At 34.3% G+C, this 24,245-nt stretch overlaps 1 protein-coding gene across 1 annotated transcript; it reads right to left on the minus strand.

The window, feature by feature from the left end:
• Positions 1-17,987: 17,987 nt before the first annotated feature.
• On the minus strand, positions 17,988-23,379 carry LOC112802152 (kinesin-like protein KIN-13B). Its single transcript, XM_025845245.3, has 12 exons — positions 22,752-23,379; positions 22,515-22,661; positions 22,065-22,214; positions 21,836-21,937; positions 20,986-21,063; positions 20,818-20,899; positions 20,226-20,385; positions 19,843-20,145; positions 19,451-19,669; positions 18,848-19,346; positions 18,699-18,764; positions 17,988-18,621 (listed from the first exon to the last, which is right to left on the minus strand). The coding sequence occupies exons 1-12, from the start codon at positions 22,836-22,838 to the stop codon at positions 18,442-18,444; spliced, it is 2,073 nt and encodes a 690-aa protein (XP_025701030.1). The 5' UTR covers positions 22,839-23,379; the 3' UTR covers positions 17,988-18,441.
• Positions 23,380-24,245: the final 866 nt, after the last annotated feature.

A 24,245-nucleotide genomic window follows, 5' to 3' on the forward strand; every position in this document is an offset into this window, starting at 1 on the left:
TTGACATAAAATCACATCCCTTTTCCTATTCATATATCAAACAAAATCTCGATTAATTAAAGGGGGGGGGGGGGGGGGGGAAACAAAGGAGAATTGTTCTATTTATTTCTTATATATGATGAAAAATAATGCTACTTTACAAAACTTTTTTTCTTTTTACGGGATTCTTGAAATCGATAAGAAATATTCAATAAAATGTTGTATGTGAAAAATAAAATTCAAATTTCAATACTTAATTATTTAAATAAATAAATAAACTAACCACTTGATCTATTTAAGTTGGTTATGCTACTTATTAACAACTAACTAGTTTCCAAAAGCTTAATTAAAGATCACATGCATGAAGGGAGTTTTGACAAATAACATTTTCACAGGTTGCTGGGAATGCAATGACTCGGATTCTGTACTATCATTCTTAGATCCCTTTCAAGATCACTATTACACATCATATAAAGTTGGGGAGACGTGGAACTGAAATAACCAGTCACATTGCCACTAAATTATCAATATCTCAATAGTGCTACATGGTTTTCTACTTCACATAGTAGTTAACAATCTCCGCTTTTTAATTTGTATATGATTATCGATTTAGTGATTTATAGAAAAATAATATAATATAATTATTTATCAATTTTGCGTTTATATTTTTTATAATAAATACTATTTTGATATTAATATTTTTTAACATTAACATGTGCTTTCTTTATTTTATTAATTAAAAAATAATTTAAATACACAAATAATTAGAAAGAACTGTATTTTTATATGAATGTTAAGAGTGTTTGGTGTATGATAAAAATAGTATTTTTTTTACATATTGTGTTTAGAATTCGGCTATGGCATATTGTATTTTTAAATATTAAAAAATAATAGAAAAGACAATTCACTTTTAATTAATTATATTTAAAAAAATAGAAATAAAAAAGTTAATATGCTTTTCAAAAAATAAAAAATAAAAATGACAATTTGTTCCTAGCGAATTCACCTTTTTTTTTTTTAAAAAAAAGTTGCAATTCACCAAGGATAATTTCGCTTTTGAATTTTTTTTTAAGAATATACCATTTGCCCTAATAAATTCTCTTTGTCTCCATATTTCTGGAAATTACCAATCATTTATATTTTTTATTTCACATTCCAACAAATCATTAAAAAAAATTCGCCAACAATCTCGACCTACTTTTAAAAAAATATACTTTTTCCCAATTTTAAATAAGTGCTATTGTTTAAATTTAATTTATATTAGGAAATATCAATTTATTTTTATTAATAATATTATTAAATATAAATAAACAAATAAAAAGAATAACATATGTGAAAAATGTTAGATTTCTAATATTTTTATTTTGGGTAAAGTACTGTTTTAGTTTCCAACGTTTGAGGTGAATCCTATTTTGGTTCCTAACGTTTAAATCATCCTATTTTTATCCTAAAACGTTTAAAAGAATATCAATGTAATTCCACCATCAAATTTCTCAGTTACACTTAATGGAAGTGATGACATAGAATGTTTAATGTGGCACTTACAGTGAAGATAACAGTTAGAATGAAAAAAATAATTATATATTAAAAATATAAAAAATGGCAAAACCTTACCCTAAATGCTTCCTCTATTCCATTTCTTCCAAATTCATCGCGTTCCGAAGCAGAAGTTAGAGGTCACCTTCGAGATTCAATAGCATCCAAGTCTTCTCAATCATCTTGCGGCAATAACCCAGCCTAAAGGAGCAAAACCAGTTGCTTGTGCGGTAAAAGACCAATGTTAAAAACTTCTTCGACGCCTGAAAATCCTGGACGAAGATTGATTCGGGTGAGTTTTGTGAAAAATAGATTAAGTGAAAAATAATGGTTAAGATGAGAGATTTAAGGTAAGTATACTTGTGATAAAACATTTCTATTAATGACGAATAAGCAATACAGGAACTGGTGATGAGAAATAGAGGTGGAGAACAAGTGTTGAGACCTCTACTAATATCACAAGAGGATGAATGAGCTTTGTTTAAAATGGACAGGGGCTGGTTAATGGTTGTCGAGTGTTCTGGTGGAACACCCGAATGCCAGTTTTTATTCGTGAAGGTGATGAATGAAATGAAGAACAATGAGAGAAATTTTGGGGAGAGAAAAAGATGGATTTTCTAACTTCTCTACTTCCGAAATAAGAAAGGTCTAGAAGAAGGTCAAGGTGCTTTAAAGAGGTGGTTTGAAGTCATTTTTATAGTGTAAAACCATGATGAAGAGGAAATCTATTGTCCAATGGTTTTAGTCTGATATTTAGTTTACTCTTTTTATCCCAAATATCTTTAGGTATTCCCGTCACTTTAAGTCTTTTCAACTGTTCAATGGAGGAAGTTGATTCCCATACGTTAAACTAAAACTCATGACATGTGACATCAGTGAAGGGACATCTAGTTTGGTTTTCTTTCAACTAGATGACGCTCTTTACATTCTAAATCCAACCAATCCACTTCCACCAATTTAGTTCCCATCGAAGAGAAATTCAACTCCTCAAGATGTTCTTTTGGGTTCCATCCTTTTTACCCAATACCTTTAGGAGGAACTTGACTCTTGTTTGACCATGTTTGTAGGTCATTCTTAAAATTATTTATGTATAAAGAGATTTATATTTTTAGTACACAATTATAAGCTTCCATGCAATCTTTGAGGGTACAAAGTATTCCTTCAAACTGTATTGAACTTTTTTTGTACTCAACAGAACTATAATAATTTTTTTAACATAATATCAAAATAATATTTTTTAATTTTTAACATATCATAACTTAAAGAATCAAATCTCTCCTCTTTTATTTATTTATTTATTTTTTTGGTGACTTTATTCATTTTTTTTGTTATAATAATATATGCATTTGTAAATATTATGATATTTAAATATAAATATGTCTGTATAATTTGAATATGATTAGTAAATAAATATATTTATAATTTATTTGTATGTACGTATGTATTTACTTTTAAAAGTAGTGTATGTGTATATATATAAGGAAATAAGAAGGGGGAGAAACTCTTACCCTTTTAATTGGACATGTTTTAAATTTGAGTACCTGAATTTGGAGAGACACATAAGGAGAGAGAACACCTAGAAGGGTAGGGGAGAGCGTGTTTCTCATCATCTCTGTTAGGGCATTTTTTACACAGCACAATATTATCACTACTATCACTCCCCAGTTCACCACTATCCAAACTCTCTGTCTTCTTCAACAATTGGGAGTTTTTTTTAGGGTAAATGACACTCCTACATTCAACTTTACTCTGTCTTTTTACTCTGTCTTCTTATTTGGTGAGACTCTTTTTCTTCTTTTCTTGCTTTTGTCTTCAGCCTTGCTCTTTTTTTTTTTGTCATATAATGTGTACTCCTATTTTTTTGTATGATATTCTGGCACTTGGATCTCTGCTATTGTGTATTTGACATTTTTTGTATTATTCTAAATTTTTGTTGCTCTGAACTCGTATCATTCTGAATTCTGACCATCATTCTGTACTCTTTGTTACTCTAAACCCTTATTATTATGTTCTCTACCTTCATTCTCATGTATATGTTTCCAATGAAATTACAAATAATAAAAAAAATTGAATTAAAAATTATGAGAAATGTTCATTTGTAACCATAAATAGATATTTAAAAATAAAAATAATTTAATTTAATTTAATTTAATTTTTTTGCAGGAAAAGGGTATGATTTTAAGAAAAATAGAATTATCTACTGTTATTTTTCTTCTGTCCCCTTTTTTTTAGGCCAAAAAAGGAAGGTACCCAGAATTTTCTTACCCTATTTATGCTCTCTCTTTTTTTAGGAGCTTGGAGGGTGGGACACTTCACTTTTTTGAAAATATTTTGTACTACAAATTTCTTAAGATGCATCATTCATAATTTTTGAGTGTATGATTGCTAATGCAGTTTTTTCATGCATTGCAGGATGCTTAATATAACATAAACATTGGCTCTTGATAAAGGAGCCTTTTGGAATTGAAATTCTAACTCCTAAAACTGAAATTAGGCGTAGTACTTCTTAACGTACTTGAAATTGATGGGGCCGGTGGTTGTTCCATGATCCGGGTCCAGCAGGATGTAGTATTCGTTGGGGTGTACTTCAGAAACAATGTAAGGACCCTCCCATTTGGGAGCCCATTTTGGCAAAGATATCTTTCTCTTTACTGCATCTACTGATTTTAGTACCAAATCTCCCTCTAGAAACACCCTAGGCCGAATGTGCTTGTCATAAGCTAATGCTAGTCTCCGGTGGTATTCTTCCATCTTGCTTTTCACAACTTCTCTTTTTCCTTCCAACTCTTGCAACTCAGCTTCACAATCCCTTGCCTTTTAGAATAGGCGCCAACTCCCTACGAGTAACTGGGGTGTTCTCATCTTCCTCCATATTCTCTGAATTCACGAATGGAGGTGGTGAGGGGTTTCTATACCTCATTTGATCTCTAGCCGTCATGTCGAAGTGTTCCTCCCCAGTGGAGTCGCCAAGTGATTTGGGTGAGTTTTGTGAAAAATAGATTAAGTGAAAAATAATGGTTAAGATGAGAGATTTAGGGTAAGTATACTTGTAAGGAAAATACTTCTATTAATGATGAATAAGCAACACAAGAACTAATGATGAGAAATAGAGGTGGAGAACAAGTGTTGAGACCTCCACTAATGTCACAAGAAGATGAATGAGCTTTGTTTAAAGTGGACAAGGGCTAGTTAATGTTTGTCGAGTGTTCTGGTGGAACACTCGAATGCCAGTTTTTACTCGTGAAGGTGATGAATGAAATGAAGAACAATGAGAGAAATTTTGGGGAGAGAAAAAGATGGATTTTCTATTTTTTCAGCTTTAGAAATAAGAAAGGTCTAGAAGAAGGTCAAGGTGCTTTAAAGAGGTAGCTTGAGGTCCTTTTTATAGTGTAAAATCATGATGAAGAGAAAATTTATTGTCCAATGATTTTAGTCTGATATTTGGTTTACTCTTTTTATCCCAAATATATTTAGATATTCTCGTCACTTTAAGTCTTTTTAATTGTTTAATGGAGGAAGTTGATTCACACACGTTAAACTAAAGCTCATGACATGTAACATCAGTGAAGGGACATCTAGTTTGGTTTCTTTCAACTAGATGATGCTCTTTACACTCTAAATCCAACCAATCCACTTTCACCAATTTAGTTTCCACTGAAGAGAAATTCAACTCCTCAAGGTGTTCTTTTGGGTTCCATCCTTTTTACCCAATACCTTTAGGAGGAACTTGACTCTTATTTGACCATGTTTATAGGTCATTCTTAAAATTATTTATGCACAAAAAGGTTTATATTTTTAGTACACAATCAAAGATTCTGGAGTTGTGTGAACTATCAGGTAATATACCAAAGTTAGATTACTTCTTATGATGCAAAATATGTGGATTAAAATTTGAATTAAAATTCCTAAACATATTATTGGATTAAAATTCCTGAACATATGATTAAAATCAGGTTAGAGAGGGATGTGATTTCTTTTCATGGGCAGAGTTTAAAGGAGAAGACACACAACTAGCAAGATTGAGGAGAAAAAAATTTGTTGAAGAAAAAACTTACATTTGCTGAAACAAGATTCATGGTTGCTATTGCAGTGGGTAGTGTTAGTTGGATGCTGGCATTTTTTTTACTATATGAAAGGACAATAAGCACAGAATAGAGGAGACTATCATAATTATGAACTAGTTGAATAATAAGTAGAGAATTTAGGATGAATTAGGAAAATCAATGTATTAAAGAGCAATTGCTTTGTATAAAAATGTGTTTGAAGTCATTGTGAATGTATTCGGATTGGAATTAATAAAATTTATCCTTTTAAGAAAATGATTCTGCATATTTTTTATCAAAATATTGAAGTTTTCTGTTAAACTAAATAAACGTAAAAATTCATAAGCATATGTACTGTAATTTTCAATGTAGCAATATCATTAACAAAACTCATAAGTATCTGTAACTTTCATTATAGCAATATCGTTAACAAAATGCGTAACCAGAAAAGGTCTTAACCATAAAACAAATTAAGTAAATCTTAGCCATAAACACATAAACAAAGTAAGTCTTAACCATAAAGACATAATAAAAGTAGGTTTTAGCCATAAACATAATTTAGACAATTAACTAAAGTCATACTCTAAATGGCACTATAGTTTATGCCAATACCATTACAAACCAAATTTTATAACCAAAGTAACCAGAGCCTTAAAAAAACACATGGATAGAAAATGCAAAAAAAAAAAAATCACTTCAGATTCTTCCAAATCTTTGGTGGTGTTTTTGCCATAAACTTCAGCATTCTCTTTGATGGGCTTTGGTGAGTAAGGTTGGAGATATAGCCTTGAAGTTGAGTGGTGGTGGCCTTGGTCCTTTTGGTGGTGGTCTAAGATTATTGGGTGGATGCCACATTTGGTGACTTCCTCTTTAACTCCTTGTCCACTGAAACATTTTTTTTTGTCTTCGTTGATCCAGCATTTTTGTTTGATCCAGTGATTGAAATTTATGGCATGGTCTTCTTGGTTGATCCAGCTCTCTTCGTAGCAATCTATTTAACCCAAATATGGAAGCATAAGTGAAGATAGATCAAGATATCAAGAAACATGAATTTTTATTAAGTGAAGAATTATAGTACCTTTTATGAACTTGCTTCCACCTTGCGCTTCTTAGGACAAGTTTTCTTGTTGTGTCTATTTGTAAAGTAATAAGAACACTTTTGTTATTGGCCTCCTTGGGACAGTGTTGACAATGATCCATTACTGGCTTCATTAGCACTCTTGTTCCACTTTTTTTTGGCCTACCAATAGCTTTTCTAAACACTGAAAGTAACACATTATCATGGAGAGTCCTTTTCCATAAGTTAGAACCATTAACAGGATAAACAATATGTTCATAGCACCTAACATATGTATCTGTTTTGAAGCAGTCATCAAAATAACTATCAACATTAAAACACATCTTTCTAATGCAATTCATTGCATGTTGACATGGGATACCCGTCAATTGATACTTTCTACATGAACATTCACGTTTGCTTAAATCTACCACAATTTTTTTCTATTTTCATAGGTATTATAAACCTCATATTTGTCTCTTCCAGCATATATGGCCATTCAGTTACCTCCTTGGTCAAATTCTTTCTCTATTTCTTTTTTATTTTTGGTAGAACATTCTCTGTATATGTGATTATACTATTCTTATTATCAACACATCTATTCATCAAATAGACCCTAATATCCTCCAACATGGACATAGTTGATTTTTCTCTAACCTCTACAATAATTGAGATAAAGCACTCACATATATTATTAACTAGTGCATCACATCTAGGCAAAATAGAAAACTTGGACTTGCTCCAATATTTTGGTGAAATATCCATTAAGTGTGTGTAGGCCGTAACATCTATTTTCTGAATTTCGTGCATCCCTATTTTTCACTCTTGAATATAGGTTGCCTTTGAAACATACCACATCATCAGCTTCAATTGGACCCTTGGAAATCTCTTCTTGAAGTTGATGTATAAGTGTCTCATACAAAATCTATGATCTACTCTAGACAGTAACTCATTAAAGGTGGGTATCAATCTCTGCATTTATTATAGATCACACCAAGTCAGCAACTACATAAAATAAATTTGTTTAGTTAAAAAATAATGTGTAAATTAAATATCATACCTTCTGTTGATTACTCATGAAGGTGCAATGTCTGATCATGTCAACTCCCAAGTAATCACACAAATGATGCAGAAATCATGTACAGAAGTCCTTAGTTTCTGCCTCTACAACAGCATAAGCAATGGACAAAATTTGGTCATTTCGATCCCACCCAATTGCTGTTAACAGTTGTCCTCCACATGATATTTTGATGAAGCATCAATCAAGTCCAATTATATTTCTGCAGATCGTGAATTGTTTTTTTGCAAGTGTCCAAACACACATAAACCTTCTCAAATGTTGGTCTCATATCCATCCAAGGAGGTGGTGTCTCTAAACCGAATTCTGTAGGTCTTCGAACTTAGAGATGAACTAAAGACCCTGGATTGCTCTTCATATGTACCATTAATTTTATCAAGGATAAATTGTTTCACTCTAGCAGTTTGGATTTGGTGAGATCTACATTCCACTTGTTGTGTGCTTTTCTCATTAAAGTGGTTAGTTTTATCTTTAGATTCTCATCTATCTTCTTCATAAGCACTATACTTAACCACTTAGCATGCATGATTTCAATCTTAGTATTCTTGCTGCAGGTGTATTTATTATAGAAACTCTTCAGCTGTCATGTATTCTCCCTCTTTAGCTTTTCACAGTATGCATACCAACTCCATTCATCTTGGCAAATCACCTCAACCCTCCTCCCATCACACTTGGTGAATTTCAAATATCTTCCACTATGGACAACATAACTAGTAGCACAATCTTTGAATTGGTCTCTTGAAACAAACAAAGTTTCAACTTGTCACTTGTATTCACTCATGTTTTTTAATTGCTTGTGCAGAGAGAAGTTCTTCAAGGCACATCTCCTTCTTCATCACTTATAGGAAGGTTCAAGAATTCATCACTATCATACTCGTCAGTCTCATCCCTAAACCCAGCAACCACTTTTTTCTTTGCTCTGCTCTCATTGGCCTCCACGTTAATATTTTCAACTTGAATATTACCATCAAAATATCTAAAATCCTTCTTATTATTTATCTTAATATCATGCAACCCTCCATCACCACTCTAGTCATCATCACTATTATCAAATGCAATGTTTGCAACACTATTTTCAGATTTATTGTCAGTCCAACATCAGAATCATCATCACTCCTATCCACAGACTCATTACCACTTCCACCTTCAAAATCATCAACCTCCACTTCACTTATGTCCACTATCACTCTAGTTGTAGTTGCATTCATTTTGGCATCATCACTCTTTTTACTTTAGTCGTTCTTCTTACTAGGCCCAACATTTTTCCTAGCACTAAGTCCAATACTTGTCCCAAACCTAGGCCCAACAATTGCCTTAGTTCCTTTAGTAGAATCCATGACATCTTGCTTTTCAATTTTTTCAATGATGTAGAATTTAGTTAAAGTACCAGCCTTGTACACTACAAACAGCTCCACAAAATGCTTTCTCATCCTAATTTTGGCCATATTCAAAGCATCATTGTCAATTCTAAGTATTTTAAATCCATCGACTGTACCTTCCTTAGAAGACTTATACCACATTGTAGCTATGTCTTGCTTCATGTAACCCTGGTAGTTACTATATCAATAGCCTCAATCAAACTCCATCTATCTTCATCGCAATAGTCAACAATAGTGGTCTCTCCACCCACATAATGCAGGGGTTCTCCATCAAACTCAAACCTCCCACGGTGGTATATCTTCACACTAAAATGACTCATTGCAAAAATCAACTTGTAAAATATACCAAAACACAGCAACAATAGACATCAACAAATATTGAAAGCAAAATTAACAATAAACCACATACAGAAACAAAGACTAACTCACACAATATTAGGGCAAGAAAGAAAAAAAAACATGCATGTATTTTGGGAACCCTAGAAAATAGTGAGATACTAACAAGACACCAACACACATCAATGAAACACAGACATATAATAAGAACTTCAACACCATAACAAGTGGACGAAGCAAGTGACGAAGAGTACTAACCTTTGAATGTCGCGATTGTTGACCTTGTTTCCACCTCAACCTCACAATCTCTCAACCAAAAAGTGCTAGACTTTCTCTATTTTCTTTTGATTGATTGTTGATGAATGATTGTTAGGGCTGCATTTCGTATGAGGGGAGGAAAAAGAAGCATTTCATATTTGAAGTGTTGGTGATTTAGTGTGTGTATCACAGGCGGGAATGATCAAACGTTGCATAACTATCACATAACATAACATTCTACGTCATCTCCTCTGTTAAGTATAACTGAGAAATTTGATGGAAGGATCACATTGATGCCCTTTTAAATATTTTAGGACAAAAATAGGACAATTTAAATGTTAGAGACCAAAATAGGATTCACCCCAAACGTTGTGTCACGGTAAATTTTAGAAGGTTAGATTTAACGGTATTTGTATAGTTTTCTAGAGTGTTTGAGAATGCTCTAGATGGTTTCGAAACGTTCTAGAAAATTTCAGAATATCCTAGAAGATTCTAGAAGACTTTGAAAGGTCATAGAGTATTTTAGAAAAGTGTGGATATATATAGAAGTATGAAGAGTAGTATGAAATAATCTAGAAATATTTAGAAAGTTATGGTAGGATAGATATTTCTATTGATGGTTCTGGATGATTAATCTAGACCGTTGATTAAATTTAATTCTAACCATCCATTAAGGAGGTGGATGGCTATAAATAGGAGGTGAGAATCAGAGTTTTAGTGTGTGAGTCATTTGTAATAAAACACTTGAGTAATAGAGTGTCTTTCTACCAAAGCTTCATTTCTCTTGTGTTCTCTTGTGTTCTTAGCTTTTTTGCTAAATACTGAGGGTTAGAGTGACTTGGTCTTAACTCAAGAGGTTGAGTAAGTCTGAGTGCCGGCATGGTAGCATTGGAGTGTGTCCAAGGCTGTGACAATTTGACATCAGAGCAAGGTTCGAGAGGGAGCACAAGTGGTCTGTGGGGAAGAGATACTATTCTTTCTCAATGGGAAGGCAAAAAGGCCTGTTCTTCAAGTGAGCCTAGAGATAAGGATTCTAACTTCTTAGAATAGAGAGTTTCTATGTTGGAGAATGTTTTATCTTCTATGGATAAGTGCTTCAAAATGATAGAACATGACAAGGAGACCCTCGAGACTCACGTGTTAGGAGAACTAGATGCTTTCAAAGAAAGCATGCTCCAAATTGAAGAGAAACTCGAGAATTCCTTGAAGCTATTTGAAAAAGTTCGAGTTTGGTTTAAGGAGGCAAAATCTCGACCAACCATTATAAAGGAGACGACAAAGACTGATCTCCCAAAGCCAAAGAAGTTCAAGGGCGTGAGGGACGCTTGAGAGGTGGAGAAAGTGCGTAGATTTGGAAAATTGTACTTGCAACTTAGCCACATGAGAATATTTTAAAAGAGAGTTAAAAAGACAATTCTTCCCTGAGAATGTGGTCTATAAAGCAAGGAAGAATTTGAGGGAGTTGAAGCACAAGAGTACAATTAGCGACTATGTAAAGGAGTTCACTACTCTCACGCTTCAAATTTCTAACTTAGCATCAAAGGATGTGTTGTTCTTCTTCATTGATGGACTCCAACCTTAGGCAAAGCAAGAACTACAAAGAAGAAATATTAAGGATGTTGATGAGGCCATCATGGTGGCCGAATCACTCATTGAGTATCATAGGAAAGACTTTAAACCCAAGTCTTCCTTCAAGCCTAGTTCTACTAAAGGTGGGAGAGACAAGGAGAAGAGTTTCTTAACCAAGAAGGAAGGAAAATAGTGTTCAAAGAAAGAGTACGAGAAAAATAAGAAGGCTTTCATGCCCAAAGGAGGATGCTTCGTGCGCATGGGACCACACCAAATGAAGGACTGTCCCAAGCTAGGGACTCTAACATCTATCGCCAAGGAATGAAAGGCTTAATCTCAAGTAACTGAGTGTGTTGGATCTATCCAACTCATGAATGATGTAAAGAGCAAAGAGGCAAGCACTGCAGAAAAGAAAGGCTTGATGTATGTCAAAGCCTTTATCAATGAAAAACTCATCATGGCTACGATCAACACTGGTGCTACACATAACTTCATCACGCTTGATGAAACAAAGAGGCTTGGGTTGAAAATCACAAAAAAGAATGGCTAGTTCAAACACGTGAATACCAAGGGTGAACCCCTTTAGGGAGTAGTAAAAGGGGTTGAGATGACACTTGGTTCTTGGAAGGACTTTGTGGATTTCTCAGTAGCATCCATAGACAATTTCAAAACATTCATCGGGCTCGATTTGCAAAGGAAGGCAAATATAATACTTATGCCATACTATGAGTCTATGACATAGTATGCATCATAGAGAAAGGGTCTCCATGCATGGTCCCTACAGTCTCTAAAGCTGGATGACTTCCGATGCTTTCTGCTTTGCAACTCAGGAAAGGTTTTAAGAAGGGGGAGATGATGTCTTTGGCTCTACTACAAGAAGAGTCAACATCCGAAGAAGAAGCGGTTCCCCCTAAAATTGAGAAAGTCTTTGAAGAAAATAAGGATGTGATGCCTCCTAAGTTGCCAAAACAACTACCACCTAGGAGAAAGGTGGACCACAAGATTGAATTGGAGTTAGGAGCAAAATCGCCTATCTCAGCACCATACAGGATGGAAGCTATTTCTATGATCGAAGGAGATATTGTGCATACCAACAAGAAAGCGTTGTATCATGATCCATTAGCCAAGAAGTTGGTGGCGTTGGCTAGAGAAGGTAAGACCAAAAGACATTGGCTAGAAGACGACATTCTCTATACTAAAGGGAGAAGACTATACGTCTCTAAATGGAAAAATCTAAGAAGAAAATTAGTGAGAGAATCCCACGATACTAAGCGGGTTGGCCACCAAGGCCAGCGAAGGACCTTGGCACTAATTGAATCTTCTTATTATTGGCCTCAAATGAGAGATGAAATGGAGAGCTATGTGAAGACTTGTCTTGTGTGCCAACAAGATAAGATTGAAAACAAGACACCAAGTGGATTGTTGGAACCTCTGCCTCTATCAGAGCGACTGTGGGAAAGTGTCTCTCTAGATTTCATCTCTGATTTACCAAAGTCCGAGGAATTTGGATCTATTCTTGTGGTAGTGGATCAATTTTTGAAGTATGCTACTTTTATACCTGCCCCTACTGACTGCACTACAGAAGAAGCAGCACGACTATTCTTCAAGAATGTGGTGAAGTATTGGAGATTTTCTAAGAGTATCATCAGTGATCGAGATCCACGCTTCACAGTACGACTATGGACAGAACTGTTCAAACTTCTTGGGTCGGAGCTTCATTTCTCAACAAGCTTCCATCCTCAAACCGATGGGCAAACTGAGAGAGTGAATGCCTTACTCGAGTGTTACTTGAGATATTTTGTAAGCGCTAATCAGAAGGATTTGACAAAACTCCTAGACATTGCTCAGTTCTCATACAATCTGCAAAGAAGCGAGTCCACAGAGAAGAGTCCATTCGAGATTGTGACCAGACAATAGCCGCTTACACCACACTCTCTTTCTTCCTCTTACTCAAGGAAGAGCCCTGGAGGTTATCATATGATTAAGTCATGGGAAGAACAAGAAGATGTCATTCGTTCTTACCTCGACAAAGCTACAAAGAGGATGAAGAAATGGGTAGATAAGAAGAGGAGGTATGCAAGCTATCAAGTGGGAGACAATGTAATGATTAAACTTCTTCCACAACAATTTAAAGCCTTTCACGAGGTTCATAAGGTTTTAATCTGCAAATACAGAGGGTCATTTGAGATCATTGAATGTATTGGGGAGGTTGTTTAAAAAGTACAACTCCCTCCCTCTATGAAGATCCACCCGGTCTTCCATGTGAGTATGTTTAAACTATATCATGAAGATCAAGATGAATCGAGTAGAGGTGACTCGAGTCGTGCTCCGCCTGTGGTGATTAGATCCTTTGATAAAGAAATCGAAGAGATCTTAGCTAATCGCGTCGTGCGACGAAGTGGAGTACCACCAAGTATCCAATACTTGATCAAGTGAAAATGACTCCCAATAACCGAAACTAGCTGGGAAGCTCGTGAAGATCTTTGGCAATTCCAAGAGCACTTAGAGCACTATCATGAACAGAACACGACGAGGACGTCTGCGCATTAGGTGGGGAAGAATGTTCCGGTAAATTTTAGAATGTTAGATTTAACGGTATTTGTATAGTTTTCTGGAGTGTTTGAGAATGCTCTAGATGGTTCTGAAACATTCTAGAATGTCCTAGAAGATCCCGGAATACCCTAGAAGGTTCTAGAAGACTCTGAAAGGCCGTAGAGTATTCTAGAAGAGTGTAGATGTATATAGGAGTATAAAGAGTAATATGAAATAATCTAGAAGTATTTAAAAAGTTGTGGTAGGATAGATATTTGTATTGAAGGTTTTGGATGATTAATCTGAACCGTTGATTAGATTTAATCCTAACTACACATTAAAGAGGTGGATAGCTATAAATAGGAGGTGAGAGTTAGAATTTGAGTGTGTGAATCATTTGTAATAAAACACTTGAGTAAGAGAGTGTCTTTTCACCAACGCTTCATTTCTCTTGTGTTCTCTTGTGTTATTAGCTTTTTTCCTAAATACTAAGGGTTAAACTGACTTGGTCTTAGTTTAAGAGGTTGAGTAAGTTCGAGTGTTGGCACGGTAGCGTTAGAATGTGTCCAAGGCCGTGAACCCGTAACAGTAGAGACCAAAACAGTACTTTACCCTTTTATTTTTTTTTTTCATTATATATATGAAAAAATAAATCAGCGTCATTTTGTTTATTTTCCTGGTCTATCCCTAAAAATGATAATTTACTTGCGTTCACAAAAGTTAATAATTTTGTGACTCTGCATTAATTGTGTTATGGATCAACATACAAGAAGTCAAATATGATTATATACACACACACACATACTTAATTTGCTTTAAGTTATGGGCTTATGGCACTTAACTACTTGAATGGGCACCATAACCACCGTTAACTTGAAGTAGAGCTTTTTGTCTCACTAAGTGCATTTTTAACACTTGATTTAAAATTCATTTGAGGCAATGTGGCATTGGTTCGCGACACAATCTAGTAGAGCTAAACATTATTACAACCACTAAGAAATTATGCTTGTTTTGTTATTGGAGACATTTATACTCATAGCGCATAGTATTTGGAATATGTGATACATCGAGTATTTCCTACTCTACTTATATAATTTTATACTTCGATCAATATCAATTCTTAGTTTTTCAAAGTTTTATTTTTTTAAAAAAAATAAAATTATTTTATATTGGATTGAGTATAGGGAGCTTGATCATATATTTAAGAAGAATGGTATATGCACCAATTTTGTATATATTTTAATGTGTTGACAATATAAAATATTTTATACGATCGTTCAATTATATTGATTCTTTTGAATGATCATTCATGCAATTAATGTAAAATGTAATTATTTTACTATTTTATACTAATGATGCATCAAAATTAAATTTATAATTTACCTTTTATATCATAAAAAATTGAATAAAAGAGATGTAAAAAAAAAAAAATTACAAACATCATTTCTGCATATTTAATAGGAAGTTGAGGTCCCCCTTTCATAATTGTGGTCATGTTTGCGAATATCAATATATCATAGACCAGAAACAGTTGTGAATATCACATGCTCCAAACATGTGTTGTCTGAGCGTATTAAGCTTCTCATAAACTAGAGAGACAATTCCCTTGTTGATCGAACTTAATAAATTAGTATTAAGTATAATATCAATCGTGTTTTTTTCTCAATGTAATCTTGCTAAGATTATTGACTCGATGGAGATCAATTCATTTACTCTATTCTAAAAGTGTGGTACTTGAGAATAAGAAGGTTTAGCTTTAGAAAAGGGTTCTTGTCTACTTAGTTTGTCTTGACTCGGGAAAAAGTTATTGATGATTCTACCAACATGCATGTTATTGTTAGTCTATTTGGTTCTGCTAAGCTATCCAAAAAATGTTGCCTACAAAAGAAAAAAAAAAATCCTTGGATTTTACATTATCTGTATTCCTATCACAATTGCTGTTGGTTCGTTAACTATTATATCATGGTTACCGGTTAGGCATTGACAAAAATGTGTCATGGAACTACTTTACCTTCTATTCAAACAAATTTAATCAGTATTCTTTAGAGTCCATATAAAGTGGCACCTTTCCCCATCTTACACCTAATGGTATGCTGGTTTTATCTCATGTTTCATCTTTAGATGTAAATTTTCTTCAACTATATTTCCTTGTAGCTCAGCTCCCAAGAAATAAAGTTCCTACTTGCTAGCCACATGTGTGATTATTGAGATGTTGTTCAAGGATTTTCGTCGTAATGTCAATTGTTTTTAGCTTCATTTTGCTGGCTTTTGTCTTGATCCTATCGTGAATGCTCCCGTGTCCCAGAGCTCTTGGAGCTTATATGCTTGTACCCCCAAAAAAATAAATAAATAAGGGGAGGGTCAGGGTAAGAGCCAGAGGGATGGGAGGAAGAAAAAGAAAATTATTTACACGAAAATGAGCTGTATTTGGAATTGAAAATGAGCCCATAATGTATGACGAAAATAGTAAAATTAAATATTAACTAATCTTAAAGAAAATATTAATACGTGTTATAACGATATGGTAATAGTTGTGAAATGAAATTTTCGAACTTAAATTATGCCAAAAATTTCAGATTCATAATGAGCCGACTTTAGTTCATGGACAAGTGCCAAAGTGTAAGTACACATATAACAGGGATTTGAGGCCAAACTGAAAAAGAAGGGTAGATGCTTTATTTACGGCTAGCAAGAGCCCCCCATAAACGATGTCCACCTAAACCTGAGCAAGGTCATCATCAAGGGTGACACAGACAACGAGCATAATAACAAAATGGAGCAGAACGAAATTTCATTGGCCAGATCAAAGCGTTTCTTTTCAGCACCGTGTCTCTTGCACACAACAACAGGTGGCAGTGCCAAAATACTTTGTGATCAATGCTCCACCACAATATGTGATTCTGCTCCATTGTCTTGGTATGGTAATAAGTAATAACTAACAATTATCAATGAATAAAAGGATAAAATCACTATTTTACCTTTCAAAAGATTCAACCAACGAGCTTTTAACTCACATGACATTTGTCCCCTTTTCCAGTATAGAGGTTTCGGATCAGAGCCTCTCTTAATGTAATAAAACAAAAAAAACACTATTTTACCTTTCAAATGATTCATTTATTAAAAAATGTTTAAAAGAATAATAAATACCTCATAGTAAATATTTGGTTTGTCTTACAAATTCATTCAAGGTAAAAATTTTGTAAGTAAACTAAAACTTGAAGTGTGAAAATAGACAAATGACCTAAGACCCAAATGAAACATAACCTTTTATATAACAACTATTTTGACAAATAAATTAATCTTTCAAGGATTAACATGATAATTTACTTTGGATAACAGTAGTTTATAAGGAATGACACATCACCAGATTTTGAGAACAAAAGGACAGTAATTTGGTGGGCACTGAAGGTGTCCACTTGGGGCTGTGCAGCTATCATGGTCAAGGTGTTACTTATTATGACACATTTGACATTGTCAAAACGACCTGTACTACTGTAGTGACACAACAAAAGTTGTGTGCTTTGAATTTTGAAAGCAACAGGGCACGGGTGTTGTGGGACAGGTGTCAAGGGAGACAACGAAGGAATTCAATTACAATTTTGCAAGTTAGATTAGGGCAACATCATCAGAGTTAACAAGGATCAAGGGTGACCCTACCCTTAACCAATGGATATTATTTGCGTATGCATAGAAATATTGAAAAAGATTTTGTGATGCATGCAACAGTTGCAATCTGCAATCTGCATCTCCCAACGAAGTATTATAAATCCAGAGATTGTGACTTTAGATTTTGGCATGAAGTAAGCTGTTATCTAGAACTCCTCATTCAAGTCATCATCCCTAAAATGAGTCAACTTAGAAAAATACGCACATTGACATCTACTGAGGCAAATCGAAGATGATCAAAGGATCTAGATGTGCTCCCCAATGGCCTTCCATATTTTATTTCCAGTATTTGGCCATTCACTTGTCAGCACAAGATCACTAGACAACCAGAACCAGTTTGTTTTGGTTTCTATTTTCGTTCTTAATATTTTCGATTTTTAGAATTGTGTGAACAAAGTGAATATCATAAAATTTTATCTTATTTTCACTTCTTTCACAAATTTCTAAAAAAGAAAATACAAAAAATGAAACCAAAAGTACTTCTACTTTTCCCTTAATACAAAACTGACCCTGGGTTTCATATTATCATAAAAGTAAGGGAAAGATAAGGGGGATACATTGAATGTGATATAGTATATAACAAGACACGATGACAAGTATGCCATGGTCAAAATCCATCAAGGAAGACGGTACATAAATTAAAAAATACAATAATATAAATTAAGAATAAAGATTCAACTATTCAAGGTTGCAAGACTAGCAACCCCCAACAGGGAATTCGACTGTATAATGTACACTCCTCGGATTGCGAAAATTGTGGATGCCCATCTGCATACCGTTCAATTCATTTCAAGCCACAGTAGTGGCTTGTCTGAGGATTTAGGGCAAAGAACAAAGACAAAGACAAGGGTGATTCCCATTTCTGAACTCCAGAACCACAATAATCTTGTGAACATTCTTAACTAAAACACATGAGAAACAATCCACTGCAGTGAAGATCTCAGCAACAATAAGTGAAAAGTATTGCACATCCACAAGACAAACACACCAAGCATGACCTCATTAACACTATAAGTTACCAGGAGACATGAAAACGTTATACTCATTTAAGCGTCTCTGAAATTGAGCCAACTGCGTCTGCAATTGAAGGATTCCTGCAGCCTTTTGTGACAAAATGGTATTCAATTTAGTAATGTAATCATCCAAATGATTTCCTGGTTGGTCAGCTTCAACAAGCAAATTCATCTCCTGCATAAAAATTGCATTAAAGCAAACAACCAAGCTAGGCAACTCACTGAACTAAGGTATCAGAGATTCATACACACCTCCTTAACAATGTCTATTGTTTCCTCCACTTGTCTCCGATGAGCAGTTACAAGATCTTCCTCTTCCTAATCACCAAGCAAAATAAGCACCATTCAGTACTTCAATAGTCGCAAATATTATATCAAAATATGGCATAAAATAAACATACCTTCAATAGGGCATTTAAATCATCATCAGGAACAGAATGATTAGCCTCAAATTGTGGCGGATTTACATGTTTAACACACGATTCTATCTTCCTCTTGTCCTCCAAACTAGATAACTGGCTGCCATCCACCCTCTTATTAGTTTTTCTTATTCTGTCTTGTTCATATATTGGTCCTGGATAATCAATTCCATTTTCAGCTTTGTCATTTTGACTGCCTCTTTGGCCTCTTTGTAAATCAGAAAACACAGATGGTGCCAAATTTCCACCAGTCCTACCACTTGGAACACGATCCACAATCATTGGAGGAGAAGGTTCTCTTTCAAGTTGTTTGGACCAACCAAATCGGTTCTTCTCATTATATACATTGGTTGCTTCATCCTCAAAGGTATCATCCTGAGATAAAATTGAAGACCCAGAATTCAATACAGTTGAGTCTCTAACATTTGACGAAGAAACAGGATCCCTTTTGGAGTTGTTCCCTTTTGACAGGCTCTTTACCCTGGAGTATGACAGTCCATTAGTATATTATTGTCATTTTGGTATTTGATATAATCTGATCAACCACTTCCTTATCGGAAACTTTTCAAAGTTCAAACTACATACCTGTCAGCATATCTCAAAGTGTTGAGAGTATGCTCACACGACCCTGAGCTTGGCGAAATGCATGATATCATCACAGTACGTGAGTCACCGACAAAAGAGTCTCGCAGAACTTCAGTCAATTTACTTCCTCTGAATGGGATATGCCCTTGGTCATTGTCTAGAGCTCTGATGCATTCTTTTAATGCAAGTAAGCTTTTGTTAATCTCAGCACCTTCAATTCTGTAACATAAAATAAAAATCAGTTCAAGCAAACTAAAATAGGGAATCTAACAATGTAAACTCAGGACAAACACATTACATCATATGATAAGTCTCCCAGTTATTCGAAGGAAATATGTAATGGAAGATAATAATTTAAGAATTTTATATTTGGAGGGGTGAAAAATCCCTACCTAGTCTGTTTATCATTATCTGTTGTATCTGCACCGCGTTCACTTCCAGCAAGATCTATAAAGGATAGCTTGCCAACAATTCGAGCAGGCTTTGATTCCGTCAAATCAGTTGATCTCTTGATACAAAGCTGAAGTATAGCATGTGATCTAGATGACTCCTCATTTGCGCCAGTTGTACCAGTACTTCTAGCAGCATTTCCTTTTTCAATAAGTTCCTTGATTGTCTCAACTTTAGCTACTACGTATTCTTGGAGGCCAACAATGCACACCTGCTGTTTCCCATCCTCCCTCATGAAAAGTTTTCTGCAAAATGAAAATATAAAAAATTAGGCAAACAACCTCAAACATAGACTTTTTCTAGCCCACAAGTATATCTGACTTACTTTCGATCATTGAGGAGATCAAATACTTTACCCCCATATATTTCAAAAAAACTAACATTCAACTGGAAACCCTGGTTCCGATATGTATGGTGCATTAGCCTCAAAATATCTTGAGATGCTTTCAGAGGCAATGGTTGCATAGTGTATGTCTTCCCACTTCCTAGAAAATAAATTAACAAGATATCAAGTTATCAACCATAAACATCAGTTATGGGGTTGAAAATACATGAAGTAGAATAGTTGCACAAGTAAGCGATAGGCAGAGTGAGTTCATAGAGTTTGCAGAACAAAAACCTTGAAAGTGAAAATAATAGAGAAACGGAGATTATTAGGTAGTAAGTATGGATCCAGATAATTTCTAATGGCCTAGAAAAAAAATTAGCATCTTTACTCATAAAGCAAAAAAATATACTTTGAAATATTTAAGAATGGTCAACATTTCATCATCAAAATATTGTGTTTGGATAGACATTTTCAGTTGAGCTATATATTGTTGAAATATATTCCTCAATTTTACGATTCAGAAATCAGTGTTCAATGTATGCTCTCGTAGGACATTTTTAGTATATAAATATAAAAAATAAATAAATACCAGTTTGGCCATATGCAAAGCAAGTTGCTTTTGTTCGCTGGAAAATCAGTGGAACTACTGGCTCTACAGTCTCTGCATATACCTAAGAAAGAATGTAACCAGTCTAGTAAAACCAGCGAATTATTACTAAATGTGGTAAGAAGAACCACCAGTATATTAAATACTCACATTATCATTTGAAACACCTTCATTCAGCACAGCATCAAAAACAAACTCATGTTTCTCAACATATTCCGTTAAGTCAACCTGCAGAGTGAAAACATAGTGTAGAACACTCAAGAAGTAGAGGATGAATTCTTTTACTTCAATGCGTTACAAAAATGCCTCAGCATTAGCCAGAAAAATGTTGACCTTAGTTAATAATCGTCTTCCTTATGGTTTTTGTAAGGTGTAGTGCAATTTGAATTAACAGGCAATAGGCATTGATCACATTACGAGAATGATTATTAGTGGCAGCTGGTTTGAACTACATTGAAGTATTACCAACAAAAGTTTTACATGCTTAGGCTTTACTTTTAATATTTTGCTTGCTACGGCACTGGAGCTTATATCTGTTGAATGCTATTGGAGCAAACAAAGCACAACACACTTTATATGTGGGAGTTCAAGTCTAGTGTATGAACTCAAAGCTGCAGAGGGACATTATTTTATCGGTTTTGCTAAGCGACCATCTTCTCTTTAACTAACAATCAGCTAACAAAGTAGTGGAAGAGAAAAAATTAAGGGAGGGGAAGAGAAATTAAAGAAAAAGAGAAATGGTAGCCGATTGTTGGCTCAAAAAAAGTTGATTCCCAATCTTTCCCCATTATCCTATTATGTTCAGTAGTTTTGGTTGACTCGTGAAATTCTTAAGCATTCTGTATTCTGTATTACTTATAAAATTTGCACTAAATATTATTACAAAAATAGCATAGACTACAATGTACTGAGCTTGATTATATAACTTCGATAACAATTTCAGTTCAGAATTCATGCTGTGAAGACACATTTCCTAAGAAAACCTACAACAGACTCTCACCTTTAGTTTTCTTTCGTGAACTGTAAGAGAATTTGAATCTATGGTAATAATATCCTCCTCTTTCTTTGCTATTTCCTTCTTATTTAGCGGTCTCTTCCGAACCTGAAGCAGCAAGTAACATTCTCAATCAACATGTAACTGCTAAAGTAACTAAAAGAACATTGATTAGCATCAAACAAAATGCAAACTACAAAAAGCATAGAAGAGAAACATGCAACACAAAGCATACCACAACTTTGATCTTAGCAACATTGTTTGCTCTCTCTTTATCTGTGGAGGAACTCCTAAGGACTTGGCTCTCAGACAAGCCGCGGAATTTGGTTCCAAGTCTGCTGCCACCGAGAATGTCCTCAGCCGACTCATCAAAAAAAATTTGTCCCTGAATATTACCATAATTTAAACACTCATTTTGCGAAACATTAAGACATCCATTGAGAGAATCAACTCGGAATTCCCAGCCACTTTACATGCTAACAAAATAAACCAACCAGCAATTAAGAAACAACCATTAACATTAACATTATGCTCAATAAAGCAACTCAGCTTAATTTCAAACTAAATTGAATTAAAACAAAACTTTAATGCTTAAGTTTTTACACAGAGACAACATGTTCAGCTAAATGACTCTTTGATTCATAACAGAAAATAAGCTTAATCCAAACACACACCGTAACCGAACCTCAGGTAAAAGCTCAGTATTGAAGGAATGCAGGTCAAGGAGGCCACTGGTGAAAACACGATCATCGTCGTTCTTCCTCAAGCTCGAAGATCGAGTCCCTAACCACCCTTGAAATGCTCCTCCTCCTCCACCGTAAGACCCTAACTCCTGCAAAGCAAACCATGATTCATTAGCATAGCTCGTTTGAATTCGTTCGACACATAAGATTTCCATACAAATGAAAAACCTCTCTCTCACCTGCTGAAACCATCTCCCGCGAGAGGTTGTATCGAAGATGAAGGTGTCGGAGCTCTGACGCTGATGGTGCGAGCTCGACCGCGGCATCTATGGAGGAAAATCCGACGACGGAGAGAACGACAGTGCGGAATCTGAGCAGGTGGTTGGTGATGATACTTGATTGCTTCTACTTTAGATGCTGGCTCTGCTTTCTTTTCTTTTCTTTTCTCTTCTTTTTTTTTCTTCCTTGCTTTTCTTGGGAAACAAACAGTGGTTTTAGGCGTGAGAGGAGGAAGTCGAAGACTCGAAGGGGAAAGGAAAAGGAAAAGGAAAATGATTTTGAAAATTGAAAAGGGGAAGAGCAGAACAGTGGTTGGTTGAGGAAGCGCGTGGGCGGAGTCTACTTGTTTTTCAAAAGAGGGAGGACCGAGCCGGTAGTCATGGACCATGCAGCTTTGGGGTTTATTCAATATTGACTTTATGAAACCCCACTTGAAAGTTTTGAATGCTTGACCACGCGCTGTGGGTTGGAGTATCGAACACGCTCGCGTCTGAAGTATAAAGCGGCCCTGTGAGGTGAGTGACGAGTTGTTGGTCAGATAAGGTGGGTCAAATGTCAAGTATCATAATAACCCTATCCGCAAATATCCAAGGGATAAGCTAGTTATTTATGAACTATAAAATAATTAGGGCAATTTACATAAATAAATTATTACACCTTTAAAATTACACAAATATATTGTTTCTAAAATAAAGACATAAATATATTGTTTCATATATTTATAGAAATTGTTACTATCAGCAGCGGTTTACATAAACATAGAATTTGTTGTTATCAATTGCAGTTTTTGTTTATTTGGTGTTGGTCATAAACCGCTACTAAATTGGAACACGTGTGTAAACCGCTGGAAGCAGTAGCAGTTTACGTTGAGAGAAAAAGAACCGAGTATATATTTTTTACAATCATATAATTTATATAGATAAAAAATGAAGTAATTTTTAAAGAAAAAATACATGCTTTAATGAATTTTTTACTAAAAATAAATTATTTTATCATTCATGAGTTTTAGAAAGAATGAAAATAAAAAAAATTAGTCTTAATTTATATATTTTAGTACTTTGTGAGTACTCACTCTTTAATTTGCTATTTAGTTTCATTTTAAATAGTATATACCATTAATTATTTATGATATTATTTAAATAGTATATATCATTAATTTTTTGTTTTATAATTTTTTTAGATAAAAAAATTTAATTTATCATTTCACAATATAATTTAAAAAATATAAATATGTATGTAATAAATTTTTTATTTGTATTTATTATTAGAAGTGAGACCAAATTACAAATAAAAAATACAGTACTTAAAGTATTAAATTATATATAAACTAAGACTAATTTTTTTTTATTCTTATCTCTTTTAAAATTTATAAATAATAAAATAATTTATTTTTAGCCAAAAGTTCACTAAAGCATATATTTTTTTCTTAAAAAATTATTTCATTCTCTTTTATT

Source organism: Arachis hypogaea, chromosome 5 (assembly GCF_003086295.3).
Source record: "Arachis hypogaea cultivar Tifrunner chromosome 5, arahy.Tifrunner.gnm2.J5K5, whole genome shotgun sequence".
In the NCBI taxonomy this organism is placed as follows: Eukaryota; Viridiplantae; Streptophyta; class Magnoliopsida; order Fabales; family Fabaceae; genus Arachis; species Arachis hypogaea.